The sequence below is a fragment of the Triticum aestivum genome, chromosome 2D (genome assembly GCF_018294505.1).
Source record: "Triticum aestivum cultivar Chinese Spring chromosome 2D, IWGSC CS RefSeq v2.1, whole genome shotgun sequence".
Taxonomy (NCBI): domain Eukaryota; kingdom Viridiplantae; phylum Streptophyta; class Magnoliopsida; order Poales; family Poaceae; genus Triticum; species Triticum aestivum.
Window position 1 is genome coordinate 555073306 of NC_057799.1, and position 23593 is coordinate 555096898.

Below are 23593 nucleotides of genomic sequence, written 5' to 3' on the forward strand. Positions count from 1 at the left end.
GCCATATCAAGGAGTTTATGGCAAAGTAAAAAAATGTTCCAGCAAGTCTCTTTGTGTCATGAAAATCGATCGTGCAATTTAAGGCTCATGAAAATCTAAGGTTGTAGCTTAGAGTGTGGGCAGTGAGCTCCTCCAAACATAGTTTATATCCCTATGAACAATATGCAAAAGAGCTACTCTCCGGAACCCAAAGATTTTGATTTCTCATAAGGTCCTGGTTGCTTTAATAAAAAGAAAAAACAAAATACCACATTTTGAGTCTTTTCCCTTTTTTTGTTTCGTCTTGGGCCCACATGTCAGTCTTTTTATTTTCGACCGACTTGGCCCTCCTCATCGGTCCGTCAACTGGTCTAGCTGACCACCTGACAAAACACCTAAACACACGTTTGGACCTTTGGCTCTGTCTTTCCGAGTTCAGACCGTGTGCCCTTCTTCCCTCAAGGAAAAAAAAAGAAAAAAGACCGCCTTGACCGTGCCCTAGCTTCACCGCCGGCCGGCCCTTCACCGCCGACCGCCGACCGCCGACGTCCCAATCCCGCGCGAGTTGGTTTCGGCCAGCGGCTAAGTTAATCCCACCAGCGTGCCGCACGCCCTGTAGATCCGCCCCTGAGGATTCGGTTAGGTTTGGTGTTGGCCTGGTCGCCATGGGGCGGAGCTCGGGGGGAGAGGGAGGAGGAGGGGAGGGGCAAGGGGAGGCGGATGGCGGCGGAATCGCAGACTGCTCGCCGGGGACCATCGTCTGGGTGCGGCGGCGGAACGGGTCCTGGTGGCCCGGGAGGATAGTCGGGCAGGACGAGCTCGCGGCGTCGCAGGTGGTGACGCCCAGGACGGGAACTCCGGTCAAGCTGCTCGGCCGCGAGGATGCTAGCATGTAAGCTTCCCTACCATTCCCTCTTCTATGTTTTTTTGCCCTGATTTATCTAGATTAAGAAATTGACCTAGGGTTAGTTGATTCCCAGCTATTCATTATAAGGATTTGTTTGGTTCAGGAATGACATGGGGATACTTAGGCACTTTTTGATTCGCAGGATTCACAAAACGTAGGAATATGAAAAATACAGGATTGGAGTGGCATGCCCACTTGAATCCTATAGGGTTCGCAGGATTCACAAAATGTAGGAATACGAAAAAAATGCAGGATTGGAGTGGCATGCCCACTTGAATCCTATAGGATTAGCACGGAGTATTTTATTTCACAGGAAAAATAAAGGAACTGTAAAATGAGGTTGGAGTGGATGCTGGATTTCCTATGAAATGTAGTAGACATGATTCCTTAGGAAAAATTCCTAAAAGATTCAATCCTATGAATCAAACGACCAAATGCAGGAAAAATTCCAAAGGATTATAACCCTCCAAAACTCATATGAAATTTCTTTGAATCGAATGAGCCTTGGGTTGCCGTTCCAAACGCTATTAGATCAACAAATGGAGTATTTTAATCATGGGAACAAACTTTTATAGATACTGTGACTTCCACATGTTTGAATAAATGGTTCGACGTTATTTCGGCAATTACTCACTCTAGATTAATAAATGGGTAACAAATGCGAGTGCTAGGCTGCTTTACGTCACGTGTCTTGTGCGTGCCAGTCTTGGAATGGGCGTTGCATGAAATAAAACATGACTAAAGTATGAAACATAAGTTGATGCGTTGATTGGATTCTGCCATGGCAGTGGCAGTCTTTGGGATAGTCTTAAGAGCATTGTGGTAAATACATTATTTTAGCCTTTTATTTTGTATGTTCTGTGATTCTGTCTATTGGATTTATGGTGTATTGAATAGTGTAGTCTGATGAAGTTCTTGATATTTTTAATATATAGCCGGGAGACTAATCTATGAATCCTTGGCAGAGTTGTTTTGTGCACTTGCATGATTTTATGGGTGGCCTTTACCTTTCATCGCATTCACTAAACAAGCTCTATAACGAAGTGGAAAAGAGTATTGGTGGATGAATTGGTAGAAGAAAAAAAAGAATTAGATAGGCACTGGAAAAGCAAAGAAAGATTCTTTGTCCTTGAAAAATCATGCAAGAAGCGAAGCATGTAGATTTTTGTTGCACCAAAGTGCTCAACCAACCTCAAAGCTCAGTTCGAAACCCTAAACATAAGGCGGCGCAGAAGCACGGTATTTAGTCATCCCCGACATGGGTGTTTTCTGCTTTTATTCACGACCTCATGAAAAATATGCACTAACCAGCCTGACTAGTTATAGTGTGTACCCAACACTCTTAACTTTGCCACCAAGTTGGCCGCACTGATAAAAACTCATTATAAATACCAACAGAAACAATCTCTAAAATAAACTCTCTTGCCAATTAAATCTCACCAAGACATCTCTGATTTCTAAAATATTAGACCGACTCAAATAGGTACCAAAAATATCAGACTTCCTTTGGGCGCCAGTTCCTTCTTGGTGGACCCCATCCAAACTCATGCAATTCCATGTAAGAACCCTTGTACGCGTCGCCCCTGATTGATCGGGTGGTCATGACCGTTCAAATAAAAGGCAACAAAATCCTGTTCTATTCAAACCGACCAGATCTCATATTTTCTTTTAGAGAGCTGCAACCATAACTATCCTATATTTCTGATTAGAAAACATTTTTGTTCAACCTCATGCACATGCACAACTAAGCCTCTTTCTCATATGCATGCACACATACGTGTTTCTTTTTTACGTGACTATGCTAGAGTCAGGTTCGCTTTAGCTGATTCTGCTGTGATCATACACAATCAAAGTCGTGGATACGTTTGACTTCTTCATGTCCAGCAGACTGCACTCGGGCACGAATTCATCTTCTTGTCACCTTCCTAATCAATTGTTTGAAAAAACTTTGGCTTGTAGACATCTCTGATTCTTAGGGTCCACTTTCTACATCAACTTGCGGTGCACAAATAGCAGGCTCATACAGTCCATCAACAACGATTGTGGTTGGGGTACACAAAGCCGTATCAGATTACATTTTCTTACAAGTTTCACTGACTAATTTCTTGCTTAGATGATTTTATTTATGTAGTAGTTTTCTAGTCACTATTAAATGGATCAGATTCTTGTTTATTCTTCTACTTCTTATTCATGGATCCCAAGTATGAAATTAGTTCTCCATCTGAGAGTAAGTACATAAGAATGTTAAAGAATTAGTTTCAAGTGAGTTTTTAATTCACAATGATAACAGGCAAACTGCTGATTGCACAGAGTACTCAATATTACCTGCTAATGATTTGGCTTTCAACAGAGCTTACAGTTTGATTTCTGATTCTTTCTGTAATGATTCATTTCTTCCTCTCTTTGTCAGTGACTGGTATAACCTGGAGAAATCGAAACGTGTCAAGGAATTTAGGTGTGGAGAGTTTGATGCTTGTATTGAGAAGGCAATGGCTTGTCAAGGAACTCCTGTAAAGAGAAGAGAAAAATATGCTCGTAGAGAAGATGCTATTATTCATGCTCTTGAATTGGAAAGAAAGCAGCTTGCATTGAAGTACCAGAACCAAGGTTTCAGGGCAGATGACAGCTGCAGTATCCTCTTTGCTGACACAGGGAGGGAGTTTGACGACTTTCCTTCAGAATATTACTCAAGAAACAACGTCCAGGAACCTCAGTTGCATTTGCAAAGCTCAGCATCTCAGCAACGCGTAGATCTCAGCACTACTCGTTATAAAAGCAAAAAGAGTAAAAAACAGAAAGGGGATACCTCTGTTCGCCTTGGTAAAACAAAAGAGTGTGAAGAAAAGTTTATTCATGCTGGTTCAAAAAGAAACTTGTCAGGATCTCTTGATCTGGAAGCTTCAGGGAACACTCTCAGTAATTACGTCAATGGCTTTTCCCTTTCAGGACATACGCAAGAAGGATCAAATGTAGAGAGCGGTGAGAAAAATACAGCCCTGAAAAAGAGAAGATTAGAGGAAGCTATTTTTGAGGCATCTGTTGTCAAAAAACATGATAGATGCAGGCCACTTGCTCAAGTTGTACAGAGTAGCGTCAAATTTCCTCGCTCTTTTCAGTGCAATGATGATTCTGGAACTGTTGTAGTTGAAGGAGGGAAGGATCCTTTGCCTGCTATCTGTCAGGCGAAAAGAAGTGGTGCCACATACCTGTCTGCTGATTCTGGTGATGCACATAGCCGTGACTTCATACCTGTTAAGCAAACAATATTAACAGAAGCTCATCATGAGACAGAAAGTTACCTAAAGCAGGAGGATACTCTTCTCGAAGAGCAAACATTTCCGGGCTTTGTTGAGAAGCAAGAATCTGATTCTTCAATGAGTTTATGTTCAGATACTGAGACAGAAGATGACGCTGAACTTCTGCAAAGTAAGTGCCTCATTGCTACATGCCTTTTCTTTGGATTTTGATTTTGTAAGACACAACAATAAATAATCATGCCCCTGCTTAGGTTGTCAAATATTGATGCCTAATGATATTTTAGGGATGTTGTAGGATCAATTATTGCCGATCGTGCGATTATTTAGTTATGCGTGAGTGTGGGGCTGAACTGTTGCAAAAATCGAGTACAGCTCATTTCTACTATGCTACGTAGTGTCGTGTACATCTATTTTGTTGGTGCACTTCTTTTATGGAAGTTTGTTGATTAAACTTTGTGCTTTGAGATATGCTAAGTATACTTGTTCATGTTTGTGTTTTGCTACAATAACATACAACCTCCACCTTTGTCTTGAACTTATGATGCTTGATTCCAGTGACTTCCGTAACATTTCTTACTGGATATTTGTCCTTACTTGATCGCATTCCCATTGTTGATATTATTGGCAGGGTATGCTAAGGTACAATCCCCTGAATCAGATGCATGTGATCCTAATTCCCTCAAGGCTTCTAATAAGTCAAGGCATGCAAATGATATTGATGACGATGATGAGATGAACTTTTCTACTCATATTCCTCAGCAAAATGTCTTACTAGGTGAGGATGGTTCTCCTGAGTTAGGTGTTTCCCAGTGGCATATGAAAGGTAAACGCAACCGGCGCACTGCAGTAAAGAGATCAATGGGGAAGGCGGATGAAAATCTGTCATTAGATAGCTCAAGTAGTTTCATGAAGGGGCTGCTCAAAATGGCCAATAAAGGTGACTCTAAAGTTGAGATTATTGATGCGTCTAGCCATCAGCCGTTTGGTCAAAGTTTTCCTGAGAACCAAGAAGGGTTGGATTGTGATCATGATGAAGCAGATTTGGTTGACAAGGCCGCGAGTCATTCAGGAGTTAACAGATACCATGGTAAAGATTATCCCTTATCTTCAGAACCTGTCAGAGATATTGGACGAAGTTACACTTCTTTCAACAACTCTGAAATTTCTTGCAAGACCTCTTTGCTAAATAAAAATGGCAATCAGATAACCTCTATTGATCAGAAGGCATGTGGGGACGGATCTTCATTGTATCAACAAAATCATGGCTCACATCTTGGTTACACTGGGCAGGTGTTGTTTAATGTTGACCTGAAGGTACAGGCTAACTATCAAGGTGAGCATGTCCCATTGGTTTCTTTGATGAGCAGACTGGATGGCAAAGCTATTGTTGGACACCCTATCCAAGTTGGAATTCTTGAAGAAGGTTCAATGGACAGGCTTATTTTGGGCAGTGATCTTGTTCTGGAAAATAGCACAGCAGCACCACCTGCTTGGCCGACAGGCAGAAGGACTGTTATGCCAAGAGTCCCACGTTTGAATCCATCACGAGCAACCTTAGATGGCAATGCCACCGATGAGCAGGGGGTCAAGCATGCAAAGAAAAGCACCACCAGTGTCCGGAGGCCATTTTCGCAGAAATCTCAAAAGAAGCCCTCTGGCTTCAAGAAAGCAAGCTCACCAAGCCAGAAAACCAGACCCCTTTCATCCATTTCCATTGGGAAAAAGTCTCACAGAGAAGGTGGCCAGGCAAAGGCACATAGGCGCAGCGATGTTCTGGGTGGTCTATTGAAATCAGAAGGAGCAATTCCGCTGGTCACATGTGTCCCCGCAAAGGTTGTGTTCAGTAGGATAATGGAAGCAGTTGGCAGGCCGTCCCATGCTCTTGCTCACCGTGCTAGAAAGGCCAGTCCCGCGGTACGGGATCCACCGTAGGTCTTTTGGCTATGCTGGTAGTACGAATGGTTGGCATGGCTTGACCTGGCTCAGGCTTGCAGCTGTTGTATGTACATTTCCCAAAGTCCCAAACTGTCGATGCCTCAAAATCGTCGTTGATCTCTGACTGTCCGTCCGGTGGCTGGTGTGAAGATCGAAAACTGTTTTTGTGTTCAGATGCCGAAGCCTTGGCTAGGCAATCTGATGGAAGGAGCTTTCTTCAACAAAGGGGAAACCAGAGTACTGGCCAACGTTTGGAACTGGCTGCCTCTCTCTTTTGTACTGTGAAGGTGCTGACTTTTGTGTTTGATCATGTATCTACATAGTTTACCTTTGTTGTTACATTACATACATAGCCAACAGCTCAACAGATCAATAGTATGTTATATGTAGAAGTTTATATCCAGATTTTGGAGTCATGCTTCACCTGTACAGAAGCATATGTAGGTTAGTGTGTGATACACAGAAGAGCAGCTTCAAATGTTGTGAACACAATCAAAGCTTTCTGGGTAACCTTGTCGACCTCAGTATGTCAATAGTATATGTTACTATTACAGAATCCGCAGTGCTGTGTTGCTGGCATTGTTGTCATCGTCGTCGTTGTTTGTTGTATTTTTCTTGTTTGAAACTGCCATGGTATTTTCCATCTGTCAGTCCCCCGTGGAAGGTGGGACCAAGTGGTTATTTCAAAGAGTGTAAAAAAAGTGGTTATTACATTTCCTTCATCTTTCTGTAAAATATATACCTAGGGCGAATCAGTTGGACGTTGTAAAAGAGCACTAGTCTGTGTTTGGAAGTTGTAAAAGACCACTAGTCTGTTTGTGTAGAGCAGCAAACACCTGTAAGTAGCAGACGTGTTCGATCTTGTTGTTGTCAATTGGTGCGGTTAATTACCCGATTATCATGTGACTGTGAGTAAAAGTACTTTCCTTTCCTCTCCAAGTCCCAACCCCTTGATAACCTAGGGTGTTTTCCTTGCTGAATCTCTGTTATATATAATCCCGAAATCTTGCAAAGTTCCATTTCCATTGCTTGTGTAACAATGTACTGTCATGGCTCAGTTCACCTCCATGAGGGGCATGTGTCATTAACACAAACGATCTGTAAAACATTCCTAGGCTGAATCGGCTGGAAATTGTAAAAGACCACGAGTATGTGTTTGTGTAGAGCAGCAAACACCTGAAAGCGGCAGATGCATTCGATGTTGTTGTTGTCAAAACATAGAGTAACATTTGGAATTTTGTGTTCGTTGCTACGACTAATTACTTGATTACCACATGACTATGAGTAAAAGTACTTTCCTTTCCTCTGCAAGTCCCAACCCCTTGATAACCTAGGGTTTCCCCCTTGCCAAATTCCCTTGATATATAAGCCCGAAATCTTACAAAGTTCCATTTTCATTACCGGCGTAACACGGTACTATCACAGCTCAGTTCACCTCCGTGACGGGCCTGAGTCACTAACACAAACAATCTGTAAAATATATCTAAGCTGAATCGGTTGAAAGTTAAAAAAGACCACGAGTCTGTGTTTGTGTAAAGCAGCAAACACCTGGAAGTTGCATACGTGTCAGATCTTGTCTTTGTCAAAACATACAGTAACATTTGGAATTTTGTGTTCGTTGCTACTCTGTTAGTAAAAATACTTTCCTTTCCTCTCCAAGTCCCAACCCCTTGATAACCTAGGGTTTTCCCCTGCCGAATTCCTTTTATACATAAGCCTGAAATCTTGCAAGGTTCCATTTTCATTGGTGGCGTAACACGGTCCTGTCACGGCTCAGTTCACCTCCGTGACGGGTCTGTGTCACTAACACAAATGATCTGTAAAATATACTTAGGCTAAATCGGTTGGAAGTTCTAAAAGACCAAGAATCTGTGTTTGTGTAGAGCAGCAAACATCTGGAAGTGGCAGACATGTCCGATCTTGTCGTGATCAAAATATAGAGTAACATTTGGAATATTGTGTTCGTTGCTACGGCTACTTACCTATTACAATGTGACTGTGAATAAAATTCCTTTCCTCTCCAAGTCCCAACCCCCTTAATAACCTAGGGTTTTTCCCTTGCTGAATCCGTGTTATATATAAGCCCGAAATCTTGCAAGGTTCCATTTCAGTTGCCGGTGTAGCACGGTGCTGTCACGGCTCAGTTCACCTCCGTGACGGGTCTGTGTCACTAACACAAATGATCTGTAAAATATACTTAGGCCAAATCGGTTGGAAGTTCTAAAAGACCAAGAATCCGTGTTTGTGTAGAGCAACAAACATCTGGAAGTGGCAGACATGTCCGATCTTGTCGTGATCAAAATATAGAGTAACATTTGGAATTTTGTGTTCGTTGCTACAGCTACTTACCTATTACTCCCTCCGTCCCAAAATTCTTGTCTTAGATTTGTCTAAATACGGATGTATCAAGTCATGTTTTAGTATTAGATACATCCATATCTAGACAAATCTAAGACAAGAATTTTGGGACGGAGGGAGTACAATGTGACTGTGAGTAAAATTACTTTCCTCTCCAAATCCCAACCCCCTTAATAACCTAGGGTTTTTCCCTGGCTGAATCCGTGTTATATATAAGCCCGAAATCTTGCAAGGTTCCATTTCAGTTGCCGGTGTAGCACGGTGCTGTCATGGCTCAGTTCACCTCCGTGACGGGCCTATGCCACTAACACAAACGATCTGTAAAATATATCTAGGCTGAATCGGTTGGAAGTTGTAAAAGACCACGAGTTTGTGTTTGTGTAGAGCAACAAACTCCTGGAAGTGGCAGATGTGTCCGATTTTGTCGTTCTCAAAACATAGAGTAACATTTGGAATTTTGTGTTTGTTGCTACCGCTAATTACCCGATCACCATGTGAGCGTGAGTAAAAGTACTTTCCTTCCCTTGATAACCTTGGGGTTTTCCCTTGCCGAATCCCCTTTATATATAAGCCCGGAAACTTGCAAAGTTTCATTTCCATTGCCGGTGTAGCACAGTACTGTCGCGGCTCAGTTCACCTCCGTGACGTGCCTCACTAACACAAACAATCTGTCAGGCAAGTCGAAACACCGTGACTCCTTCAACGGTCATGGTGCACAACATCAAAGAAGAAATTCGTTGTGGTTGCTCGGGGTACTAAGCACTTGGGTTTTGTAATGCAGCGATAGTAATGACTTTTTATCTTGCCTTCTGTTGGGCTTTATTACGAATCTTATTTCTTAATTAATGAAATGTCAAGCTTTCCGGCGATGCGCGTTCAGTGGGAGGAGACGTTCTCGTCGACTACGACGCGCCTACGGTGACTTCGTAAAATCTAAGATGGTATGCCGGCTTAGTCTCTCGAAGGTGCTCATAAATATAGGGTGTGCGCGTGTGCGTTCATAGGGATGAGTGTGTGCGTGTATATATATGAGCGTTTGCGTCTGTAATGTGTTAAAAAAACCTTGTTTTTTTTTTTTTTTTAAAAAAGACAGCTTCAGCATTTCTGTGCAGACCACTTGAGCCTCCTCTCTGTCCTCCGGAAACCAGGACTCTTCACCCTCACCACTCGCCGCTTCTCCCACCTTCTCCGCCGCCGCAATGGCAGCGGAAAGCACGGCAGCCACCTCATCGCTCGCATGCGCACCCTCCCCGGCGCCGGCAGACGCACTCCTACCCGCCCCGCCAGCCGCCCAGCGTCCCGAGCAACGCGACCTTGGGACTGGGAGGGTCGTATGGGCGGTGATAAGCTGGACTAGAGGTTGCGCGGGGAGGCGGAGCCCGGAGCCGCCGTGCCTGGCGACATGGGCGGCGAGGTAAGGGGCTAAAACCCTAGAATTTTGGCAGTACCTTTATCTGAATCTGCTACCTCTTCTTCTAAAATAAATAAATCTGCTACTACTTGTTTCCTCTGCAGTTCCGCTTGTGGATTGCCCTCCTACTGGCTGGATGGCAGGGACAATGGATGCTGAAGTGGTACTATCCTGATCATCTACTGCCCTCTTTTTTTACCATCTCGGTAGACCGGGCATGATGTTTAGTTATTGTTTAGGTTCAGACATCGACTGAACTGGTGAATCCGACTACTTGATGAGAAGATAAGTACTACTCGTAGGCCTGCATACTTTCATCTGAACTTTCAGGTGGCCTGTCACCTGTCAGGTGGTGAAATCAATCAGTTATACCCATGAGCAATGGTCTGCATGATAATATTTCATATTTGGTTTAGGCACCGATGCATATATGTACAGACAATGGCCAGCAGTTTAAAGCATCCCCTCTGGTACCCAGTGTTTGCTTGAAGCATCCACATGACTTCAGGAAAGGAAATGAGATGGAAAGGGGGAAATGATAGTAACAGCGAATATGGTCGTGCTTATTAGTCAATGGGACAAATATCTCTTTGACCGGGGGGGGGGGGGGGGGGCATCCCCTCTGGTACCCAGTGTTTGCTTGAAGCATCCACATGACTTCAGGAAAGGAAATGAGATGGAAAGGGGAAAATGATAGTAACAGGGAATATGGTCGTGCTTATTAGTCAATGGGACAAATATCTCTTTGACCGGGGGGGGGGGTGCTCAACTACAAGTCCACATATCGGCACATCTTAGCTGAAGCCTGAGGCAGCCTTTTGTGGCTGTGAGTCTCGAATAGATCACCTTCTTGGCTTCCACTACAGAAACTAGACCACAATAAGTTGAGAAAACGGTGCCCCACTACAGAAACTAGACCACAATAAGATGAGAAAACGGTGCCCCACTACAGAAACTAGACCACAATAAGATGAGGAAACGATGCCCCAGTATTGTCCTACAAGAGAAAATTAGAGTGTACCACGGTACCAGAGAACCACGGGCAAGTGTTTGCTAGTGGTTCTTCCCCTCGGTTTCCTGAGAAACTGTTGATAAATAGGCGTTGGAGCCTACCGTTTGTTTCCGAAGACCAATGGAGAAGGAGTTGCTTCCCTTTCCTCTCCTGCCATGGCTCCTCCTCACATGCTTCTCTCCATTCTTTGTTCGTTCTATGGAATTGAGTACCTCTGCATGCTCAAGTTCCAACATCTCTATCCCTTATCCTTTTGGTGTCCATGGCCAAAGCCCCTCCCCAGCTCAAGGGTTCGAGATCAATTGTACTTCATCTGGTCCTAGGCTTCCCATAGGCAACAACTCAATTAGTATTCTCAACATCTCCCTGCTGGGTGGTTATGTGACCATCCTGGCTAGTGCCGCTTCCCGTTCCCCGCAGTGCAGAGGGAACATTGCTAGCTTCAGCCTTGAGGGGACAAACTTCACCTTCTCCGATACAAGGAACAAGTTCACCGCTGTCGGCTGTAATATGGTGGCCATGCTGTTGAATGGTACCAGTGGTGGTTACAGCGGTGGCTGCGCTTCTTTTTGCTCTAATAATAGCATCGTCGATGGTGCTTGCTCTGGTGTGGCTTGCTGCCAAGCACCGGTGCCAAAGGGGTTGAAGAAGCTGTATTCAGATTTCACAAACATAAACATAACTGCCAGTCTCAGCAAGTATACTTCAGCATGTGCTGAGGCGTTCATCGTGGAGCAGAACTCCTATGCTTTCGCTACTGCTGACCTGAAGATCCTGAACAACTCAAATAAAAGCCCTCCTCAATACCGGCATGTTGTTCTTGAGTGGTCCATAGATGGTGGCAGCTGTGAGGAGGCAAGCCGCTCTGCATCATATGCTTGCAAGGAGAATTCTTACTGCTATAACTCGTCTAATGGGATTGGATATCGCTGCAATTGTACCAACGGGTTTCAGGGGAACCCGTACCTGCAAGGGCCTGGTGGATGCCAAGGTAACGAACACGTCTGTGCTTATATTTTCTGACTTTTTTTGTTTCCTCAGTTTTTGTTTTCCAGCTTAATAATTGGCAAGAACTACCCATATCTGATATCTGTTTGGTTCCATGTGACTGTCGGCAAGATATCGATGAGTGCTTCCTTGGAAATCCATGCACACATAGCTGCATCAACGTGAAGGGCGGTTTCAACTGTACTTGCCCATCAGGGATGAGTGGTAATGGCCGAAAGGATGGAAGTGGCTGCAATGGAATTGGCACGCTGCAGATTTCAATAGGCAAGTTTCTGAAGCCCTATCTCACTGTTTTGTCATGCGATGGATGTTTACACTGTACAGGAGGCATGTTAAGTTCGATTAATGCTTGACCAAATAAATAATCCTCCGAGTTTTACTGTGCCTTTGCAGTTGTGGGACTAGCTCTGCTACTGCTTCTCCTTGTTTTCAGTTTCTGGACTCACTGTCTTGTTAAGAGGAGAAAGCTTGCGAAGAAAAGACAGAGATATTTTATGCAGAATGGTGGTGTGTTACTGAAGCAGCAGATGCTTTCACGGAAGGCACCGCTGCGGATATTTACCTCAGGTGAGCTTGACAAGGCAACCAACAAATTCAGCGATAACAATATTGTTGGCAGAGGTGGATTCGGGACAGTCTACAAAGGTATATTATCGGATCAGACGGTTGTAGCAGTCAAAAGGTCGCAGCGGGTTGATCAGAGCCAAGTGGAGCAATTCGTGAATGAGCTGGTCATTCTTTCACAAGTGACCCACAAGAACGTGGTTCAGCTACTAGGCTGTTGTCTTGAGGCAGAAGTTCCCTTATTGGTGTATGAATTCATCTCCAATGGTGCCCTGTTTTATCATCTCCACAATACATCAATCCCAATGTCATGGGAGGACCGCCTAAGGATTGCAGTTGAAACCGCATCGGCACTTGCATACTTGCACTTGGCTGCAAAGACGCCAATCGTTCACAGAGACGTCAAGTCATCGAACATTCTTCTCGACACGAGCTTCACCGCAAAGGTGTCTGATTTCGGCGCGTCAAGGCCACTACCCCCCAATCAGACCCATGTGACGACCTTGGTGCAGGGCACACTAGGGTACATGGACCCTGAGTACTTCCAGACAAGCCAACTGACCGAGAAAAGTGACGTTTACAGCTTTGGCGTGGTACTTATTGAGCTTTTGACAAGGGAGAAACCAATATCAGACGGTCAGGTCGACGAGGTTAGAAGTCTAGCAATGCATTTTAGCACGTTGTTCCATCAGAACCAGTTGCTGAAGATTGTAGACTCTCAAGTGGCCGAGGAAGCTGGGATGAGACATGTCAAAACAGTCGCGCAGTTGGCTTTGCGATGCTTGAGGTCGAGAGGTGAAGAGAGGCCGAGGATGATTGAGGTTGCGGTTGAACTTGAAGCGCTGAGAAGGCTGATGAAACAACACTCTGTCCTGAAGAGTGAAGAAGAAGAGCCTCTGCTTCCTCTGCTTCGAGACTTGAGTTGCCACGGGGAGATGAATTTCGATGCGCAGTTGAGTTCGAACCATGATGGAATTGCCAAGGATGAAAGTATGGAGATCATTCTACTCCCATCCGGCGATCTCTCATGTTAGGTCTTTCATAATTATCTGTTCCATTTGTGGTTATCTGGCAGCAAGGTAGAAACCCAGAGTAGGTTTATTATGTCAGTTAGTGTTTTTTTTTTCTTTTTCGTATCTCTGGTCATCCCAACTTATCGACCAGTTTGTAGGTCAAGAAATGACTGCTAAATTTTCGCACTTGGATTTCACCAAAACTTCAGACACAAATCATAACCGCCTTTGCATTCGGCCATTGTTCATTCTGAAGTCTTTCACTTGCATAAATACGTCGTGGAGCTTAGATAGTAAAATGCAGGCTATGTGTTTGCTACCTTATGGCATATCAACTTTTACTAGCAGAAGAGATAAGCTGCAATGATTAGTTCCACTAGAGGATGGATTTAATCCCTGTCACTTAGTAACCATCTGGTTAATCCATGCCACTTAGTGACTATCTGGTTAATCCATGCGAAGGATGGATTCAATCTCCACATTTATAATCTCACATATGTATTGGAGCACAATACAAATATAAAATTACAAATCCAGAGCCATGAAACAAAGCAAGCTTGGAAGCAGTTCATGATTTGAAAGAAGATCCAAATCAAACACCGGGACATGCACTCTGATTATTCAGAATTTCAGGAAAAAGAAAACCCTATCCAACCATCACTCTTGTACAATTATTTGTCTGTCGCCTCGATCGAGCTCCTGAACAAACGCATTTCCTGGAGATGAAGAGAAGCTAGTCCGCATCTGCAAACCGACGTACATCATGGATGTAATGGACGGGTTATCTGAAACTATTTGTACACGAGATGAGGTGAATTACTAAAGATATATTCAAGGCGCTTTCCCTTTTTTTTGCCGGAAATATATTCAAGGTGTTAGCATGGATACTAAATGCTTGAAGCTCAGGTAATCAGTGATGGAACGGATTCGCTCCGATCTGAATTAATTGACACAGACATGGTATAGAGGCTGCGTCAATTAATTCGGATCGGAGAGAGTATGTTATTTTGCAATGAATTAAACATTTTCATTCAGCGAGGGTTGGCAGTTGGCACTATCATCATGGCGACGAGCGGACGACCGAGAGAAGACGGCACCAACGACAGGACGCTGGTCCGCCGGTGGCTTCTGGGCTTTGCTTCGCAGGAGGGGCGACATGACAATAGCATTCCAGCTTCCAGGTCGCTGTGTCGTCCTCGGTGGCTGCTGGCTGGCTGGCTAGCTCGCTTAGCAACCCGTGGGCTGTGGAAAATGAATGGATGGCTTGACCTGTTGACCATGACCCTCGTACCAGCATTTGTAACACGACTCAGGAGACCAAGACGTAGGGTGCCAGGATGATGATGGGAAAATATCCTGCGCTTCCTTGAGCGTGCGACTTCTATACGACCGACCTACAATGATGCATTGCGCGCGACGTGGCCGTGCGCACTCGATTGATTTCGAGTTGAAGAAGTCATGTGGCGTCATGAAATAATTGGTGCGGATATAACCATAGTTGTAGTTTGTATTCCGTATTTGATCGCTTCATTTTTTCCTCGCTTTGACATAGTTTTGGTTTTATATGACTTCGCTATTTGCCAGCGTGTCTTTTGTGTGTGCGTTGATGTTGGTTGTATACATCCTAACTATACAGAGGCCGGGTGTGTGTTCATTGTATTTTACATCCTTGATGCTTAATTTTGAGTCAATAAAATTCACTTTTTGTCGAAAATATACATGCTCCCACCGGAATGCGCTGCCTGCCACTGCCATAACGGCAAATACTTGCTGGATGTAGGCGCCTATGACGTGCTTGGTTTGCCCAGTGAAACCTGTTTAAGTGTATACAGGCCCTGGGTCATGTTTTGCGTGTTGTTTGATTGCATGCATTTATTCCAGCCGCTTTCCATGTGTATCGACATCGGCTCGGTATTGCCTTCTCCTTAAAAAGATAAAGAGGTTTCCCTCACCTCATTTTTTTAACACGGTACAATCAAAGTCATTCACATACACTCATCCCTATCACGGGACGTCGCATGTAAGCTGTTTGGTTCACATCCTGAAAATGCCTGGTATAGCTTGGCCTGGGGTTTGCATGCAGGCGGTTAGCCTGGGTGGTGCAGCCAGGAAGGTAATTAGCCTGAGCCAGACGTGAGAATTGGGGAGCCTGGGCACACAAAACAGCTGCATGGGCTTTAATGACAGAAACTGTTCTCCATACATGGGCCCATGAGCTGATTTTTTTTATTCCTAATGACTATCCAGGCTCAGGGCAGTAACCAAACGCCTCTCATCCACCGCCTGACCAGGCGGAAAAACAATCTGAAACCATGTCTATGCCAGGCAGCCCTATCGCCCAAGCACGCAGCCGTGGACGCGATCCAAACTAGCCCTAAACTGAAATATCATCTTCAGATTTTATAAAGTCATCATAGACATCTCGCAGTTGTCAAAAATATCTCCTCTCACTGAATGAACAATGCCGGAAGCCTGAAATAAATACACAAATAATGTGAGCACCAATGTCAAAGTTTAGGACTTGAAAATGCAGGAATAATGCAAGTCCAGGACTTGAACCCTGATGGATTGAGAATACCACTGTCTTCCTAACCATCTAACCACAGGTTGGTTCGCCTCACCCCATTTTTTTAAAGCGAGCCATCCCTCGTTTTTTCACAACTTTTTTTCTCCTTCGCAGAACCAACATCTTTCCGTCAGTGATGATGCTTTTTAAGGATGGCTAGAAAAGAAAAAAATCATTTCTCTTCCTTTTGGGCTTCACAGTTTTCAGGGTCACAGACCTCACCTCCGTGACGGAGCTAACAGTTTTCAGTCACGGGCTTCACAATTTCTCTTTCTTTTGGGCTTCACAGTTTCCAGACTCACAACTTGGGCTTCTTCTCTCCGCCTTTCTTGTCGCTTCTACCATCTCCTCCTCCTTGTGGGCTAGGAGGAAGGCCATCCACGAAGAGATTTATCAAAGCCGCTCAGCAACCCATCAATTCATCACACTATTCATGACCGAGCTTCAACTACAACCGAGAGCCGAGACTAGAGGAACAACACCATCGCGAGTTGCAACAGCTAGACCTTAAGGTCCACCTCCGGGATCCACATTGACGAGGGTACCTCTAGAGCCCATGGCTGCAACAGTGGCAGTGGGTCGAGATGAGGCGGGCAACTACTTGGGTAGCTCGGCTCTGGTGATCATAGGTATAACCGATGTGGTGATGTTGGAGGCGATTGCTTGCCGTGAGGGTTTATCCCTAGCGTAAGATCGTATGCTCCAAAATTTTGGCATGGCCTCAGACTCGAAACAGGTGGTTGGCGACATTGACAAAGGAAGTCGTGGAGCGTACGGAGCTATTATTAGCAAGATTAAGCTTAGATATTTAGCTTTTAATTGTATATTTATGTTTGAAGATAGAGCATCGAACACATATGCAGATAGGTTAGCCAAGCTTTCCCATTCGTCGGATCAAGGGCGACATGGTTGTCCGCGGACTATGAGCAATAAATCTTTGGTTTAACCCCCCAAAAAAATTTCCTCCTCCTTGTATTTCTAAAAAAAAAATCCTCCTCCTTGTTTTGCGCAAAAAAAAACTCCTCCTCCATGTCTTAAAAAGAAAAAAAAATGTACACTCAAAAAAAATAAAAAATACTCCTCCTCCATGTCTTAAAAAGAAAAAAAAATGTACACTCAAAAAAAATAAAAAATACTCCTCCTCTATCGCAACTCGCAACGGCACGGCGGCCACATCCCCCACATCGTCGCCTCAGCCGCGGCGCCCTCCCGTCGGCCGCAATGCCGCTTACCCCCCACCCCCCAGCGGCCCCCGCGCGCCGTCCCTCCTCGGCACAGGCTTCGCCAAGGTTAGGGGACGGACTGGACGCGGGTGGGCGTCGCCGGAGACGACGAGGAAGCGGCTGGCCTCGAGCCCTCGACCCACGACCGCTATCGTGGGAGGTCGTCTCACCGTGCCCTCACGGGCCGAGGCCCGGGAGGCAAGTGTAGCCCCGAGTAACGCGTCTCCGGGAGGGGCTGGGGGGATATGGGCGGTGATGAGGCCGCAGCTTGCTCGGGGAGGCCAGGGTCGGATCCGCGCCGGAGTCCCAGTGCCTGCCGCCATGGCGGCGAGGTAAGGGGCTACAACCTAGGATCTTTATTTCTATATTTTGGAACAGCTATTGGCTTCTTCCGCGGTGGAATGCAAGAGGCCAGGGTGAGTCGCTTGTACTGTACCAAAGTAGGAGTATATGTTTTATTTTGAAGCCCAGTCATGATGTTAGGTAAATGTATTGATCAAACTAGGTTGATCCGGCTACTTACTCAGGGAAAAGAAATGTATTACTACTCACATCCTGCATACTTTCATCTAGTACGATTTAGGCAGATTATGCTTTGAGGTGGTAAAATTAATTATACCCATGAAGCCATGAATCCATGATCAGTGATCTGTATGTGTGACAATCAGCGAAATACATATATACTAGACTCACTGGTTGTGTGAATATCCATCGTTAAGCTGGGCCTCAAGTGCTAATAGGACTTGGAACGGCGCAACCCAATGCATTGGGTTCAAATTAACATAGTACTTTTTTTAACCATGGACTAGCTGCATAATTGACAACCTAATCCTGAGGGGCCAAGTAGGCGTGTGCACTACATTTTCACAGGCACTCTGCATTCCCCTGGTTTTGCATACACGTCGACGTCAGTCAGGTGAGAGGGTTTTTAATGCTTGATTTAGATCAAATTTAAGGAACAAATGTGAATATCAGCTGGTTAATCGGCATCTTGGTCTGTTAATTGCTACTCGGTGGGTCACCGAATAGCCGATTAACTCATTTATCAGCCGAATAACTGGAAAATTTGCCTATTCCCTACTCAGCACCCGGCCGATATGGTGATATCCTGAACATGGTTACCATATTCAGTTGGTGTAAATCTCTAAAGTAGAACTGGATCTGAACCCACAATTGGGATATCAAGAATTTCTCCTGTGGTGATTGTTGACCTATAAATAAGTAATAGCGATTACTCTGAGCTATTTTACATGATTCTCCAGAACTATATATATTACACATTGTCTTGATATGTCAACTTACATTTAAATATTATGAGAAGCGTCATCTTGGAGTGTGACAAGAAGCTTTCATTTCAGCCTCCATGCTCAACTGTGTGCTTCCTTCTGAATAGTGCAGGTTGGAAGTCGAGCTTGCCTCACGTAGAAGGTGCCCTTGTTCATTATATTTCTGTGCAGGTTCATCTGTTCTTCTCATAGTTTGCTCCTTGTCATTGGTGAATGACCTTCTTAGCCCCTCTAAAACTGATGCAACCTCCTTCATGATGGGTCGTTCTTGCCCATTCATATTTAAGCATCTCACAGAGAGCTGCGCAACTGCATAGACCTGCTCTTCACCTGCTTCTGCCAAAATGTCTGGCTCTATCTCCTTAAGTAGGCGCCCTTCATTAACTAGAATCACCATATGCATTGCTAAGTTGCATGATTCCTCTGGCCTGCCTACAGAAATGGGCTTCTGCCTTGTCAATAGTTCTGCAAGAACTACTCCAAAACTGTAGACATCACTCTTCTCTGTGAGCTGGCTGCTTTGAAAATATTCAGGATCGAGGTAACCTATAGTACCTTGAATAAGGGTGGTTACATGAGTTTGATCAAATGGAACTGATCTTGATGCACCAAAGTCTGATATTTTGGCCACAAAGTTCTCATCCAACAATATGTTGCTTGATTTGATATCCCTGTGAATAATTGGTATAGAAGATGTGGAATGGAGGTAGGCAAGTGCTTCTGCTGCTTCTGCAGCTATCCTTAAGGTATCCTCCCATGTTAAGGAGCGAGGTGCACTTCTGTTGTGGATGTGCTGAAAGAGTGTTCCATTGGGTATGAACTCATATACCAACAAGGGAACTTCTATCTCTAGACAACATCCCAAAAGCTTGACAACATTCGGGTGATCGGTCTGTGATAAGATGGTAATCTCATTGACAAATTGCTCCACCTGGCTCTCATCAAACACCCTAGACTTCTTTACAGCAACCACAGTCTCATCTGGAAGAACACCCTTGTACACTGTGCCATATGCACCTCGGCCAAGAATTCGAGTCTCGTTATAGTTGTTAGTTGCAGTCTTGAGCTCTTCCGCACTGAATATCTTTGCTGAAGAGTCCTTACCTTGAGATGTGATTGCCGTAAATCTCTGCTGCAACAGCAAGCCTCCATTCTTACGGAATAACTCAGCTCTCTTTCTTCTCACCTTTCTTCTCTTCATGCCCCAGTAGCAGCACAGAGCTGTGCTAGATATTATAACCACAAGTGCAAGACCAACACCTGCAAATATTGGATGAAAAGCTAAGTCTTCGTTCTGCATGTACCACATGTGGAAGTAACATTTTAGTAAAAAATGCTGATAGCTACCAAGTTACTTTTGATTACTCTCATACAGATGCTATCTTGACATAATCTCTAGGACAAGCATAAGCTATCAAATCTCCTTGACACTAGCCATTAGGGAAGGTGTGTTTGATACAGGTAACCTTCTCTTATATAGTCATAAATCATGAACACTCTATGTAAACTTGCAAAATATTTTATGCCTGTAGTTCATTGGCCATTCATATGAGCCATCATAAGAGCTGTATAGAGACACAGTTTTTTGGAGCTCATGTGCCCATACGCACTTTATTCGAAGAAAAGGAGTGTTTACAAGTTCTTTTAAAAGAAAAACCCAAAACATGTACTAATATGGATCAGAGGGAGTAGATATGTGAACACTCTATGCACATGTAAATTTGGTAGAATTATCATTTTGTGGTCTGTGGTAAAAATGTAAGGACAAGGGGCTAAAAAACAATTTGGCATACACCGAGCTTGTCCTTTTAGAGCTTTATAAATTGCAAATTTATCACAAAATTTTGCAGCTGAAGCTAGTTTTTGTGTATCTGCTTGTGTGAGCTCTATTCCCACCCCCGCGAAGATACTTTAACACTTTTTCTTGGGTCAGGTACTGAACTCTTATGAATTATCGTCTGTATAAACACTGTACTCCATCAGAACATACCATGGCACCATCGAAAAACCGTTTTATCTGAATTGCCTCAATAGGATAAGATTGAAGTAAAAACAAAATATGATAATCAGAATTGGTAATGCCAGGTGTGTTGAGTAAGTTACCCAAAGCAATATATATGGGAAAGCACCCACTTCCCATTTTCCTGCCATTCCCACTCATGCCGAGAGGACAATCACACCAACTACCCCTTGCTCATCATTGCAGTACGCTGGGTATGTGCAGGGGTTCTTTTCTGGATGATTGCAGTCATTCAGACCTAATAGATAGCCATAAATCGTCAATGGCACTAATAATTTAGTCCTCTGGTGTCACTGGTTAGCAAATACGATTTTGTTATCATACCTTGTGGTTGTTGCATAGGGGAACCTGCATTTGAAGAGAATGGTCAATATTAGATCTAATACTTTAATTTCATTACTTATTTTCTTTTAAATTAATTCCGATTAACATGTACTCCCTCCATCCCATAATATAAGATCATTTTGCAAGCTAACATAGCTTGCAAAATGATCTTATATTGGGGACTGCATCCATGTTCAGAACATGTAAAAAGGAACAGAGATTATGCATAAAAGTAGCTTAGTTGTAGCTTTTGATATTGTGCGAAATGTTAAGTACAATTTGGGCAACATGCGTTTTGGTTGATCTTTCTAGATATAAAGTGTTAGATATTACCAGATGGACTGAGTGCCTCACTGCAGTTTGTCCCTGTAAGGTAACCGTCACCGATCCAGCCATTGGGACATGAGCAAGTATAACCTCCTCGGGTGTTGTGGCAGAAGTCCTGAATGGTGCAATTGTTGCTGTCGGAAGTCCGGCATTCATCGATATCTAAACCAACAATGCAACACTTCATTTCAGAAATCAGAGAGGCATATTTCTATTCATAAAAGAAGGCTGAGTAATAGAATTTCTTATACTGCTGAACCTGACTGTCCTGTTCGGTAGTTTACCCAGTGGTTTATAATGTTATATACAGTTAGTTCTACTTATGCAAGTGATGAAACCGATTTATACTCGTGCTGTCTCGGCCTTCAATAGTTCTCTTCAGGACCATGTATTTTTTCTAGGCTTTTGCCGATGATTGCTGTTCCACAGGATAATTTCAGAAACGCCAGGATGTTGTAGAAACCAAACCACCCAACTTTGTTTTTTGATTGTGTGGTAGCTTTCTTGCCTAGATTTCAATCTCTTCATCCGGTTGAGCTAATAAAGATATAGTAATGGAACCAGGGTGGTTGCCCTTGAAAAAAAGAAACATGTTTGTTAATCTACCAGGCTATATTACAAGACCCCAAGTGAATTTGTGTGCTTTCATGTGAAACTGCAGGTGAAATCATATCTCTCTGATGGATGAAGAAATATTTACCTACACATCCATCGGCAACGTACGGATTCCCGTCATACCCTGCATGACACTTGCAGAGATGGCCCGCTCCACTGGGTGCGTCAATACACCCGCTCATCTTGTTGCAGTACCTTCGCGCCAAGTTGTGGGTCGAGGCCTGGTGGCATGTGCCGCGTCCAACTGCCCAATCCAAGATCATCCTGTGGTCAACAGCCGGCAACAACATGTCTTTCAGCGGTCTCTGCGCATTGCCTCTGCCACCCATGAAGACTTGCTCGCCTTGGTCGAGGAAGAAGGCAGCGCTACAAGTGCCATCCTCGTAGCCAATGTCTTGCTCTTCTATCTTGTCGAACTTGAAGGTGAACTCTCGAGTGGTGTTCATCGGCATGGGGACCTCGCAGCATGCTAACCCATGGATACAATCGACGGTGCCGGAGTATTCGTCGCAGGAGGTGGAGCAGAAACTTTCACCGTCCGACGAGTTGCTGAACTTAGCAACCAGCTTGTAGTTGCATCCAGTGGCCACCAGCTTATTGCTCTTGGAGAAGGTGAAGGGCGTCTGCTCCAAGCTGATATTGCCGATTCCGGTGGCCTTCATCTGCTTACCGTTGCGGTCGTAGCAGACTTGGTGGATGGGCCCGGCTAAGACGACGACGAAGCCTTCTTCCACCGACACATAGTCGATTTTATAGCTATGCTTGTCGATCTGCAACATGGCCTCACTGTTTCGGCCGCACGTTACCTCGAAGCCTGGTTGTTGCGCTATCCCTTCGATGCCAAATGGATAGTCGATGCTGTTGCACGTTATGTTAAACCCCATCGGCGATGATGGCGGCAGCGCCAATCCCCTCCCTATCTGTGAGAGTGCGCCGCGGGGCAAGAGGAAGAGGAAGAGCATGAGCGGGCGGAGCCGCCATGCGGACATGGCTGATCTGCTCTCCCTTCGGCATGGCATGTCGCCTCTTCCTCTCGTTTGTGCACGGTGTGGTGGCTATGCTTTGTTCGAACATCGACCTTTCTTTCTAGCTTCCCGGTATCCTGGCCTCACGTCGCCTAGGTGGTTTTGTGCAAAAAGCCCTCAGGTTTATGTCTCTTCTTTATCTAGATCAAGAAATTTCTTCCGTCCTGATGCATGTATATAAACCTGAGGTCTAGTCCTCGCAAACCTCTTTCTTCACCCAGACCTTGATGAATTGAAACTAAGCAGAAATACAAGTTTTTACCACTCTCTCCGTCCCATAATATAAGAGCGTTTAACGGAGGGAGTAGTTTCATAACTCAACCCTCATGTTCCCTGCTTTACAATAGTTTTGATCTGCGCGTGCCGTTATGCAATTTCACAGTCTCTGAAGAGAGGTCAATTTTCTTCAATCATTGTCGCTCGGAAGGAAATGGCCACAGCTGTAAATAGCGGATCACAGGCACGGCGAAGACCGGCCTTGCGTCATGAGTCAATGCATAAAGTTGAGATCGACGTTCATTTTCACGAAGGCCTAGCATACATACATTAGAATCTCTAGGAGACCCCGTATATCAGCGGTCCTTATCCACTCTAGCAGGCCCCGTATATCAGCAGCCCTTATATCACGGATAAGGGCTGAGAAATCAGAGATTTGAGGGGCGAAATCGGCTGCGGCCTAACAGAGTCCTCAATTGAAATCGTAAATTAAAAAAAAAAGCATTCCCGAGCAAAATGAAGAACACAACTACATACATAGTTTGAT

General features: G+C 44.5%; 2 protein-coding genes and 1 pseudogene across 2 annotated transcripts; 2 read left to right on the forward strand and 1 right to left on the reverse strand.

Annotated features, from left to right (window-relative positions):
- The first annotated feature begins 389 nt into the window (after positions 1–389).
- LOC123054460 (uncharacterized protein At1g51745) lies at positions 390–6634 on the forward strand. The gene is made up of 3 exons (XM_044478238.1): positions 390–871; positions 3297–4312; positions 4772–6634. Exons 1-3 carry the CDS (start codon positions 645–647, stop codon positions 6073–6075), a joined length of 2547 nt encoding a protein of 848 aa, XP_044334173.1. The 5' UTR covers positions 390–644; the 3' UTR covers positions 6076–6634.
- Positions 6635–10500: 3866 nt separating this feature from the next.
- LOC123054461 (wall-associated receptor kinase 2) lies at positions 10501–13692 on the forward strand. Its single transcript, XM_044478239.1, has 3 exons — positions 10501–11850; positions 11979–12131; positions 12261–13692. The coding sequence occupies exons 1-3, from the start codon at positions 10980–10982 to the stop codon at positions 13463–13465; spliced, it is 2229 nt and encodes a 742-aa protein (XP_044334174.1). The 5' UTR covers positions 10501–10979; the 3' UTR covers positions 13466–13692.
- Positions 13693–18437: 4745 nt separating this feature from the next.
- LOC123054462 (wall-associated receptor kinase 4-like) lies at positions 18438–22851 on the reverse strand (annotated as a pseudogene).
- Positions 22852–23593: the final 742 nt, after the last annotated feature.

Excerpts from the sequence above, each read along its gene's own strand:
- LOC123054460 (XM_044478238.1), top strand. The coding sequence starts at position 645 with ATGGGGCGGAGCTCGGGGGGAGAGGGAGGAGGAGGGGAGGGGCAAGGG. Across the intron at positions 872-3,296 it reads GGCCGCGAGGATGCTAGCAT|TGACTGGTATAACCTGGAGA; the intron begins GTAAGCTTCCCT and ends TCTCTTTGTCAG. Across the intron at positions 4,313-4,771 it reads TGACGCTGAACTTCTGCAAA|GGTATGCTAAGGTACAATCC; the intron begins GTAAGTGCCTCA and ends TATTATTGGCAG.
- LOC123054461 (XM_044478239.1), top strand. The coding sequence starts at position 10,980 with ATGGAGAAGGAGTTGCTTCCCTTTCCTCTCCTGCCATGGCTCCTCCTC. Across the intron at positions 11,851-11,978 it reads AGGGCCTGGTGGATGCCAAG|ATATCGATGAGTGCTTCCTT; the intron begins GTAACGAACACG and ends ACTGTCGGCAAG. Across the intron at positions 12,132-12,260 it reads CACGCTGCAGATTTCAATAG|TTGTGGGACTAGCTCTGCTA; the intron begins GCAAGTTTCTGA and ends GTGCCTTTGCAG.